Genomic DNA, 12,706 nt, shown 5'->3' on the forward strand with positions numbered 1-12,706 from the left:
TTTGCTAAAATGACACTATAAAAGTTGTGGACATTTATCACTATGTCTTTGGCTTTTACAGAGGGTTAGTATATAAACATATTCTGAGAATATTTCTGTATCTTCTAATGGCATAAAGACTATCACAGGATTCCTATTTTTTTTTTTAGTATTCCAATACATACAACTCATGATAAATTTCTTTGTAGTATACTGTGAAAAAAACGTCTATGTATTTTTCTGATATACACGTTTCCTTTATCTCATAATAACAATTATGAGATTCAATCCATTATCCTTTTTACTTTGCCTCTAAGAAATTGGGATACATATTTATGTTCAATTCCAGTATATTTTCAAAGCCTAAATTTCTGAATCTTTCTCTATAATCTATGCATTCATATTCAATATGGTTTTATCAACCTATGTACATGTGTGTGTCACAAATCACTTCCAATTTTTTGAAGCAGAAAGAGTATAAACAAATACAAATAAAAAGAATGTCTTTCTCTCTTCATTTAATCCCATCCTTCACAGTTTTGCTCAAATACTACCAAGTCCATGAAAACATCTTTGACTCTTCAAGGACTGATTGATTCCCTCTTCCACCTACTAATAACACATTTGGATGACAGCGTGATATTTGTATCATAATATATAATATTTGATTATATTATATATATATATATCTCAAATATAAGGTCATATTTAGAGTTTGTTTCTTTCAGGCTTCAGAGCCAAAGAAATTTGAAAAATGCAAAAAATAATGACAAAACATTGAGTCACTTAAATGAATATATTTTTCTTTTTAAATCATGATCATTACCTAAACTTTAGCAAATCTGCTAAACTTCTCAGATTCAAATAAGAATCTCATCACTGTATCAGGTTGATCCATCTGATATTCTATGTTTTCTTTCTTTGTTGTTCTGATTTTTTATATATCAAGTGACCAGGTACATACAAATCAATTAATAAATACATATTATTATAAAATATGAAGTAGAATATCAATATTCTTTATTGATTGCCTATTTCCTCCCTCAATTAGACTGAAAACTCTTTAAAGATAAGGATTGTACTATTCTTATATTTATACGTCTTAGAAGATATATAATACTAGAAACAAGTGTTATATATTTGATGACCGACAACTCCAAATTTATATTTATTTCTTTCATTTGTCTCATAATACTTGAAGCTATTATTGCATAGACATTATACTTATAAGAATTAACAGGTCTCACAACAATAGAATAAATATCAATTTAGGTGTTCATTAAAATTTATATTCAGTAATGTTAATAAAAGTTTTTTTTAGATGGCTTAGCCTTACATGACATTATGCTGCTGCTGCTGCTAAGTCGCTTCAGTCGTGTCCGACTCTGTGCGACCCCAGAGACAGCAGCCCACCAGGCTCCCCCATCCCTGGGATTCTCCAGGCAAGAACACTGGAATGGGTTGCCATTTCCTTCTCCAATGCATGAAAGTGAAATGTGAAAGGGAAGTCGCTCAGTCATATCCGACTCTTAGTGACCCCATGGACTGCAGCCCACCTGACTTCTCCATCCATGGGATTTTCCAGGCAAGAGTACTGGAGTGGGGTGCCATTGCCTTTTCCACATGACATTATAAAGTTAGCTAAATATAATTCTTCAAACATAACTGGTAAATGAACTAGCACTTGATTATTTTTTCCATAGATGGGTAGTAGAGACATTAGATTACTAAGCAAAATATTTAATTAGACTCTTTACTAAGAAGTTGCCAAATGTCCAGAATTATAAGTAGCTCTGAAATATTTAAGAGAATTTTTTTCTAAAATAAATCACATGTGTTTGAATTATGAATGCATAATTGCCTCTAAAATATCCATATCAAAATAAAACTATCTTATTATATTTCCATCAAATAAAAATTTTATGTTTATCTAAGATCTCCACAGAGATAATTTTTAAATTATTTTTCTCTAAAAAACAATAAATTTATTCTAAATTTAGAGAGAGGGGCTGAAACATATTTTTAACACTAAATTAGTTAAGGTATGCTTCCATTTTTAAGATCTGAAAATACATTTGGATGGTTTCTATTTTCAAAAATGTTTATTACATATCTCCTGTTAATACAGAAGAATTTATTTCATATTCCCTTTCAATGCTTGTCCATAAGTACATATACTTATCCTATGTAAAATAAAAAATTATTTAATCCTACTTTCCTCTCTTAAGACCACTTAACCAAAGCATTTCTCACTGTTTCCAACATTATAATTTTTATTCTGATTTTTTAACCATATACTATTGATAGAACACTAAAAATAACTATTAATAATTATTTTAAAAACATTTTAAAGAGTAATTTATATAATATGTATTAGATAACAGAGGACAAAGAGTTAAAATGAGGACAAAGAACGTATACAACTAAAGTCTAAATTTTTACTAAAAGGATGTGACACTGAATAAGATATAGTTGTGGAGAACTTTAAGAGAACCTGAGGAAGTAGGTTAGCAGGCAGAATCCTCTATATCTAGCCATTTTTTCTTCTTCAACCTTATTACAGTTTTTTTTAATCACCGCCAATATAGCATTTCCAATGCAATGATAGAGATAGTCTGTGTTACCATTTCAAAGGAAACCAGGACAGGGTCTTGGTTTCTTGGTTGGGAAACAATGCTATCATTGGAGGTATTTTTTTTCCTTTTATGCTAATTCTACTTTGCAACAAACAAAATATATATATTTTTAACAAAATACTTTAAACTGTGAACTTGGCTGCTAGATATCTGTATGAAATTTTTGACTGAAACATTATCACATTTTACTTATTGCTAAAACAAACTTGTAATAGTTTTCCTCTGGGATGGCAAATTCAAAGCAAAACTAATTACATTACCTGTTTCAGTCAACTTGATATGTTTTATCAATCACCTGAGATCAAGTCTCATAATTAGCCAATTTATACATTGGACCCCAAAATTCATTTCCATAACACCAAAACATTCAAATCAAAACACAGCTCAGGATATACTCTGACATGTGATCAAATCATTTTCTACTTAAAGTCCAAACTTCTCCCAAGAGCCAACTAAATAGCAATACTTTTGGATCCCACACCCAAGAAAACTTGGCTTACCTTGTTACTGTTAGACAAAGTATTAACAACAACTAAAACCCTACAGTCTTTACTCTTGCAGTCCCCCTGGTAGATCAGCTGTTGATCTGATTGTGGTATAACACACACAAAGTGTGCTGAAACAAATATTTTGATAATTTATTCTTCATGAATTAATTCACTTAAATATTTTTTCTAAGGCCCAACACATATTTTAGGAAGTGACCAGAAAATATTGGCTCTAGAGGTAAGGTTCCAAAACGCCCCTAAAAATGTTTCCCTAACAAAGTTTAGTACTTTATGGTGTAAGGGCAGATAAACATTAGGGTATGATGTCTCTTAGAGGAACAAAGGAGCCCACTAAAGTTTAAATCCTAAATGTAGCAGAGCCAGAGCAAATACTTAACACTGGAAAAATAATCCATTATCAACCCCAACACTGCCTGCCGTTATACAGATCAAGTTCTTCATTTTTTAACTGGTGAATCTTTTGTCCTGAAATCCAGTCATTTAGAATACGCATTTAAAGAGGATACAAAGATCAACGTCACGTCTTTATCAGTTCCAAATAAATTTTTTAAAATGGGCGAAACTTGTACTAGCATAGCAGCACAAGTTACTCTATGAGATCTTTATGTGAGTATAACCAATCATAGGCAACATAATGTATGGCCAAAAGATTTTTTAAAATAAAATCACTGTATATAACTATGCAGATCTTCAAGTTCTGAAAACACTATTGCTATAATTTGGCATCTAATCTTGAATTTTCAATTGGAAAACTAGTCACTGCATCAAGATTTTCAATTTAATAAATTTAGAAAAATATGAGAATAATAAACATTAAAAACAATTTAGCTATAAACAGCGCCATAATTAAAGTTACATGCATTAAAGATAGTGAAGATTCTCACATTCAAATCTTGTCTAAGAAACCAATGACAACACTAGGATATTTAAGATTAATTTGAGAAGATTATTATTAACATCTCTTTATATATCTTCTAACATGGAGAGTTTTCATTGGTGTGAGGTCATTCACCCCTATGTAGTGAAATTATAAGAACATCTGAACCAATGCATGATTACACATGATGGGTACTTGAACTGATGTGTATTTGAACAATGCTACAGAAATATTTTATACCTACATTGCTAGAGTGTATCTATTATATTATCCACCATATTCCAAATTCAAAACTGCACACTAGAAAAAGAACAAGTCTCACTTTGCTTTGCTAACACATCCCCTTCCCCAAAACATACAACCTTGATTGGCAAAATTATTCCTTTTTATATTTTAAGATTGGCATAAACACAGAACTAGGATTACATAGAAGGGATTAGAATAATAATAACTAATACTGACGAGAAAAATAAACTGATTCTCAATGTGGCTAAAATAAATGATATTAACAATTATTGTGAAGGAGAATATAATTCAAACTTGGTTTTCAAAATGTTTCAGAGTGAAGAATGAGTGTAGTATCTCTTTGTGCCCAAGTAACATAAATTATAACTTCTAAGTGCATAGTAAGAGATAGGACTTTGATCAATTAAGATTTAAAAAACAACTTCTTGTAATAATTGTACTCTTAGCAAGTATTTTTAAAACACCACAGATAGAGGAGTTTTATTAAATGATACAGATATTTTTACTCCTTAAATTGTGATAATACTGTAAAAAAAATAAACATACAAGTAGAATAGCAAGTTTATACCTATTTCAGAGTACTTGATAATTTATTTTAAATAATAACACTGCTCTATACTTTTCTTCAAAAAACAAAAGATCTACAGTTTGATTTTGTTTCACATGCATATACATTATTGAACACACTGACACTTTGTGAAATCAATGTATGTTTTGCAAATCAAATAATTCAACAAATGACATCTAAACAAAATATTTCTAATTACACGTGATAAGCTAAAAACAAACCAACACAGCAAAGGCAATCATTTCCCAAAGCTAGTCCATATACATATTCTTGAAGAGAATATAAACTAGTTTCTACGTTCCTGGCAAACCTCAGCCAATTTTATAGCATTGTAAAAAAGAAATGCAGAAGAGAGAAAAATCTGCCCAGAGACTAATTCTTGTTAAGAAAGGCCCTGCCATTGCTGCTTTTCACATTTCTATACAGTCAAGCTAAGAAGAGCATTCTTCAACAATGTGAATAATTTCATTACCTTTTATCATTAAATATAAAACTAACCCTGGCTGTCTTTTGTCAAGTAATTTATGAATATTTATAGAATTAATTGAAAATATAAAAAATTTTGCTTCAAAATCTGCAAACATAGAACTATGAGTGAAAGGAAGCAAAGCAAAACAAAACAAGTCAAAATAAAATTATCACATCTTCATGGAATGATGCTGAAAAAAAACCAGAAACTTCTTACCGAGCACCCCAAGTCGATAGTTGACTGTGATGACGATCACATTGCCATAACTTGCCAAGACACTCCCATCGTATAAATTTCCAGTCCCTTCCATATATGAGCCACCATGGATGTATACCATCACTGGTTTGGGACCCCCACTGTCCCGAATATCTGAAAAACAAATGATTGGCAACTGTTCTTATCCTCTACATGCATAATGAAGCAGAGAATATATTTTCCAATTTAGAAACAAGAGGTCATGATTTTAAAATAATTCTTTAAATTGTTGTCTTCGTTAAAGTGTTTCTTAAGCAACTTGTATTAAGATCTATTGCTGAAAAAAGCAATAAATATTTGTTGTTTTCTTTCTAAAATTTTGTTAAATATTATAAAACTGAACTGCAAAATTTGGAATAACTGCAAGTACGTGTGAATTTCAGTGCTATTTTTAATTGATTTTTGATGTGACAGTAGTATTGAAAAAATAGAATGATAATGATTCTTAAAACTTCTTTTAACAATTGTTTAGACCGCCTATGGAATTTATGAGCTAAAAACTAAGGACAATGCTATCACTGCTATTATAAATAAAACACTCTTTTCCCCATCTTAATTAATGTAAAGATTCATATTGAATGCATCATAATTACACTGAATAACTTATGCTCCAATTTGAGAACATAATTATAACATTATTTTACAGAATTTGAAAGAAGTATCATTTAACTATTCAAGTACTATCAGATGAATTGTAGGCAATAGAGTGCAAAAATCTATATTTTTATCTTTGTTGCATTTAGGGGACTTTCATTCAAATGATATTTTTCAGTTCCATTCAGGTCATCTGTTCATTCAAATTACCCTTATCCTCTAAAAGAAGAAAACTGACTGACACTTTGACTCTATGATTTTGTCATGTAGACATTAGAAAAAATACAGCTAAGTTCAAGTGAACAATTCTAAAGTTTAGAGTGATGTTGAAGTGATTTCTACAGTTCTAAATTTTAATCAAATGTATTTGCTTTTCTAAGATACTTAACCATGATTATGTAGCTTTCAACAGGGTCTAGAAATAATATATAAGGGAAACACTGGATAATTTTAAATGTTAAAAAATGTACTAATTTCTAGAGACAAAAAATGCTAAACTGTATATTGGTTAACATTGGAAGTGAAGTCACTCAACTGTGTCTGATCAATGGACTGTAGGCCACCAAGCTCCTTCGTCCATGTGATTTTTCAGGCAAGAATACTTGAGTGGGTTGCCATTTTCTTCTCCAGGAGATCTTTTTGACCCAGGGATCAAACTCGGGTCTCCTGCATTGTAGGCAGACTCTTTACCATCTGAGCAACCAGGGACCGCATACTGGTTAACAAGGTTTAACTGTTATATAAATTGAAATATTATATGTGTACATATATCTGTATGATTATGAATATGTACATACTTGAAACTGGAGAAGGCAATGGCACCCCACTCCAGTACTCTTGTCTGGAAAATCCCATGGACGGAGGAGCCTGGTAGGCTGCAGTCCATGGGGTCGCTAGGAGTTGGACACGACTGAGCGACTTCACTTTGACTTTTCACTTTCGTGCATTGGAGGAGGAAATGGCAACCCACTCCAGAGTTCTTGCCTGGAGAATCCCAGGGGCGAGGGAGCCTGGTGGCCTGCCATCTATGGTGTCGCACAGAGTTGGACATGACTGAAGCGACTTAGCAGCAGCAGCAGCACATACTTGAAACACTATTATATAATAGCCCTTCTATTGATCTCTTCTACCCACAATTGAAATTGTGATCTAATGATCTAATGATCTCTTCTACCCACAATTGAAACCAAATTACATCAAGTGTGTAATCTTTCTTTTTTAATGTTAATAGTAATAAAGTATCATTTAATAGCTTTGTTTCTTTGCTTTTGACATATTTTATCAAACAAATCCCCTACATCATAACAATTGAAGTTTCAGCTTTCAGAGTAGACTAATATGATACAAACTCATTGAAAAAACTAGTGATAATTTAGAGGCTGCTTTACATTGTTTTTTAAAAAAAGGTGACAAGTAGAAATGTGTCAATTTTTCTACTATAATAATAATTTTTTTCAATGAAAATCATTGTAAAATCAGGAATTGTAGCTCAACCTCAGTCCAGATTTTCAAGTTGGAGAAATAGCTAACTGCAGAATTTAGAGACATTTTTAAATGTCTAGTTTAAATTTGACTTAATATCTAATATCAGTGTGAGTTTATCATACTCTCTTCTCCCCACAAACGTGTTCTTGAGAAGTGTCTTTATTTTTAAGTGGTGAGAGGAGGATACTCTGACATAAAAACCATCTACTAGACACACCCTACATTTAGTGAAAAAAACCTAAATGTATTTTCTCCTTAAATCCGTGAGAGGGAAATTATATTCACTCATTTGTAAGACTTGGGGGACTCATAGAGATGTTAGGCTTATAGAAAGAAACAATTCTGAAATTGTCAAACTCTCCTCCTTAAATGCCTGTTCACTGCACACAGTTTTAGCTTATTTTTCTAGTATGGCTGGCACTGAAGAAGCAATAATAAATTATTAAATCAAAATCATTAACTGACTATTCACAGCAGACACTGTACTTTGCTAATTGTATGCTTGGAGGTAGCACAGAGGGAGGCTGTTTCAGAATTCTTCTTTAATTAAAATTACATAGAATTACAAAGCACCAACTGTGAACAGTAATGAAATCTTGGTAGAACCATTCTGTTCACCTGGAAAACAATACAGGCACACGTTGAGAAGACCTGCCACATCTTATACACCTAATATAGCAGAATGGAGTAGGCAGTGCCAGAATACACTGAAAATATGACAGTAGATTCTAGGAGGGATTCTAAGTGGCATCTCTCTAGTTTTCTTTGAAAATTAGACTTGAAAGGATTACTGATTGATTGGGCTGATTCTAATTTCTAATTTGTCTTTCCAAACTTCTCAATGATTTCAACTTTGCTTAAGCACTTGAATGTGTCCAGCAGCTCTTTTCCAGAAAGTTCTATAAAATTCTAATGCTGTGTTCTAAACAATATTTATTTTTGCTTGAAGTAACCCTAAAGTTAATGCTAGATAGTATATTAATCACCAACATAGGCAACACTCTTGTACATAAAAACTCAATACTGCTAATAATAAGTTTGGGAAATGCCATATTTATACTACAGAACAATTGCTAACTTTTGATAGTGCTTTATCAGAGTGGCTCACCTTTAGTGGCTCATTAAAAACTTTACTTTTGACAGCATTTTATCATAGGGTCCATCTTAGATTTTACTTTTCTTCATAGTCTACAGGTCTTTTCTGATGTAAATATAAATAGTAAATTGTTCAACTATAATAAAAATAACATAACAATAAAGGTAGATAGTTTAATATATATATAAATTTTTATTTTATAAAGAACTAGACTCTATAAATGAAATTGATATACCAGATAACCTACTATTGAATACTATCAACTAATGCCATCATTTTAATAATAAAATTTGGAATAGCCACGTGGTCTTTAGTGCAAACATATTAGGTGTAATAATTTATAATGAATTTATTAGAGCCATATTGTCCCTCTACTTTGTCTCATATGTTCCCTTAGAAATTAACTGCATTTCACCTAAGATATCTGACTTTGCCTGAACAGCTGCTACTGACCTCACTAAAATCAAAAGAATACTCTCAGAGACTAAAACACTAGCTCAGGTTTAGTAAAACTACAAATATTCCTAAAGTATGCTTATATTTTTTGTTATTTACAATGTCTTAAAGTTTTGCTAAGCATCTAGATCTTTGAACTAAGTGATAAGAAATACTATACACTGCTGATTATTTTTATTCTAAAATTTTTACAGTAAAAAAATTTTTTTTTCAAGTTATAAATGAATAAACTGGTAACTGAGTAGGTATCTTGATTTTAAATTTTAGTAACTATTTTATCTTTCTGATACATCAAAAATTTAAGCCAATGTAGCAAGTGCCAATAGCTCTAGAGCAGTCAATTGGGATTTATTCTTGCCTGACAACCAATATTTGAAGTCATAATTCCCTTTAACAGTCCTGGTGAATAATTATTAGTCACATAACTACTTGAACATGTTTACTGGTTTCTTTTTTCTTAAAGATTCATGAAGTTTTTAATTGCCCATAATTTAGAATTTGGGGGCATCTAACGCAAAGAGTCGGACACGACTGAGCGACTGAACTGAACTGAACTGAACAAATTTAAAATTGGGGGTATTGCCTGAATCAAATCTTTCCCTGATACATTTAAAGACATTTCAAGAAATGTTTTGCCCTCTACTCATTTGATGAACCTCAATTATTATTCAAAGGTTTTTATCCTGGAGGGTATTTGAATTTATCCTTATCTTCTAAACAATTACCCAAACAACACAGAGGAATAAGAACTTGGATTGATTTCTTGGACTCTACACTTATGAGTCTTTAAAAATATTTACTGATTTGGTAACTCTTAGGATGACTGGCTTAATACTCAACCTAAATACTACCTGCCAATTTAAGTTGGGGTTTAGGATATTTTAATGCCTATTTGAAAATGTTAAGTATGCTTCAAATTATGTCTATGAGGTATATTTACATTTACAGGGCTTAGTTCACTGTGGTTGTTCAGAGGTATCACTTGTAAACATGTAAATATCTTACTTGATGCTGTTTTACCAAAAGCAAAAAAAAGTAACACATAAAATCAGCCATCAAAATATTTTTTTAAATGGGATATGATATAAACAAACATTGTGAGTATTCTGGGAAAATTTGGACTTTACAAAGTTACATCAAGGTCCCCAAGTGTAAGCTGTTTTCATAGAGCACTAGGAACAACAACCCATATCCTCAAGGTGAATAAATATCTTTGATGTTTTAATTCTTCAGATTTCCAACAGGGTTTAAAAAAATCACAATTTGTATTTTGATATTATAAATTTATTTTTAGCTATTTAGCATTAAAAATGACAATCTTGGGCAGCTATAAGGACTTATTTCAAGTATTAATGACTGTGTTGTATTTAACATTTAACCCACTGGTAGTATTCATGGCAAATGAATATTTAATCAAATGTCATAAATTTCATTTAATCAAAATAATTCTTAAATGTTATAAAAATATTAACATCTAATAAATTTTTTAAATATTTAATAATTTGTTTCTACAATTTTCTATTCTGAAGTACTTTATTAAATGTATATATATTAATGAAAAAATCTCAATTGTTTAGTAAGAACACATTCATAGTTGTTCCTTATGGAACTAGCACTTCTGCTGGCCTGTGTATGGATTATCTTGTTTTGGAAAATCTTTCTTACCACATTATTGTTTTCATGAGATTTAATTTCCAAGGTTCTGGGAATTATTTTTAAACCTAGGATTATATTAGTCATCTCTATAAGAATCATAACTAGGGTGGCATTAAAAAAAATTAATTGGAGGCAAAATCATAACTAGGGTGGCATTAAAATAAAAAAACTAATTGGAGGCAAATGAACTGAAAGACTCAATGGGTCTCTCTAGACACTCCATTTAATACCAGGTAAAAGTACATAATGGAATGAGAGATCTCAAATCAATCTAGTGAGTACTTACATGTACAGAGTATATCAGAATTGTAAGTCATAAGAAAATTGGAAAGAGAAAAGAATTTTGATATTAATACAGTATGAAGACATTATTACTTATAGTTAGCAACAATCTGAAATTCAGAATATTTTACTTGTCCATCTTCAAATTATGTGCCTTTGATATTAAAAGATATTCATTTAATCTTCTCAGGGTTCTTAAGTGGTTAAGTAAGGTTTACTACAATTATCTAAATAGGTGTATGCCTTTCACATCCATATCATTTTATTATTGATGTAATATTTAAGCACATAAACACAAAACAGTATTTTTTTAACCTAAATTATATTGCTCAAGAAACACTTTATATCAGCTTTTAGCTTGTCCTTCACTTTATTAGGTGTGGTTTTTTTTAAACAAATATAAAATGTCAAAATGAAACATTTTGTATTGGGTAAAATATTTACATAGATTAGAAAACATGCAAAATGCATACAAAGAGACTACAGGGAAGAGATTGTTAGTTCAAAGAATATGGACAAGTTTCAGTCAAAATGTGGAATGAAACATATCAAAAGTCAGTTCAAGAAAACAACAACAAAAAATGCCCCTCTTTTTAAAACGTTGTAATGGTTGGCATCAAAATCAAAATTTAACATTCATTTTTTAAAAAATTAAAAATGTATATTCATATGTAACAACAAGCAAGAAGACAAAACACATCAAAAACGGGAATTAAAAACAACTCTTCAAAAAAAGACAAGAAGCAAAAAAATAGAAAAGGGTGGAAAAAGTGATTGAGGCCCTTGTCATGCAAATAGATTGGGTGGAGAAAAATACCTTCATCTTCAGCACCGTCATTATCACCTAAATCATCTGTCTGTTTCTTTGTAAGGGGACCTAGGATTGAGAACGGAGAAATGGAGGGGAAAAAAAAAAGACAATTCAAGAATAAACAAGACTGAGGGGAAAAAATAAGAGCAAATACTAAAATTCTCAAGGATTATTTCCAAAAAGCATGGGGAGTGAGTATATCAAAGTTGGTTATCTAGTTTGTTAAAAAAAAAAAAAAATTCCCTTTCCCCAAAATATCTCACAGATTTGGCTTGTGAATATATCCAGCATAAAAAATACATATGGTTTGAAAGTCACATCATAAGCAAAGGAAATGATTTTTTTTAATACCAACTGCATACAAAAAAAGTAAACAGTTTTATTAGCTGAAAGAACTTAATTTATTCAGTGTCTTTTCTAATTTGAATTGGTGACAACAATAAAGAAAGTAGGCCAAACTCATTCATTAATTTGGGACAATATAATACCATTAGGGAAAACAGAGATATAAAAATTTTTAGGGTTTTTTCTTTTCTTTTTTTTCTTCTGTTTTATTGTAAAAGCATTAACACTTAGGTTTTACGCATTTTTATGTCACACATTTTTCAAAACTGTGATTTTTTTTAAAATTACTTGTCATTACACAAATATTTCCCCATGTGTTTTGATTAAAAAGTAGCCATGGATTTAAAACCTTTGCAACTTGCACAAATGTATGAATAAATAATCTCATCATTTGGTAGAACAAAGGTACCACTGTAGAAGTCAGTGTTCCTAATTAAGGTAG

General features: G+C 30.8%; 1 protein-coding gene across 9 annotated transcripts in view; it reads right to left on the reverse strand.

The window, feature by feature from the left end:
- NLGN1 (neuroligin 1) overlaps positions 1 to 12,706 on the reverse strand; it is a 971,175-nt gene that overhangs the window by 524,114 nt on the left and 434,355 nt on the right. For 7 of the 9 annotated variants that reach the window (XM_025283774.2, XM_044944636.1, XM_025283571.2 and 4 more), the window contains exons 3-4: positions 11,926 to 11,985; positions 5,501 to 5,653 (exon numbers count right to left, since the gene is read on the reverse strand). In XM_025283774.2, the coding sequence (XP_025139559.1) occupies positions 5,501 to 5,653; positions 11,926 to 11,985 (213 nt within the window). The remainder of the gene's footprint in view (positions 1 to 5,500; positions 5,654 to 11,925; positions 11,986 to 12,706) is intronic. The other 2 variants (XM_044944646.1, XM_044944645.1) reach the window with 1 other exon arrangement.

This window comes from Bubalus bubalis, chromosome 1 (assembly GCF_019923935.1).
Source record: "Bubalus bubalis isolate 160015118507 breed Murrah chromosome 1, NDDB_SH_1, whole genome shotgun sequence".
Classification (NCBI taxonomy): Eukaryota; Metazoa; Chordata; class Mammalia; order Artiodactyla; family Bovidae; genus Bubalus; species Bubalus bubalis.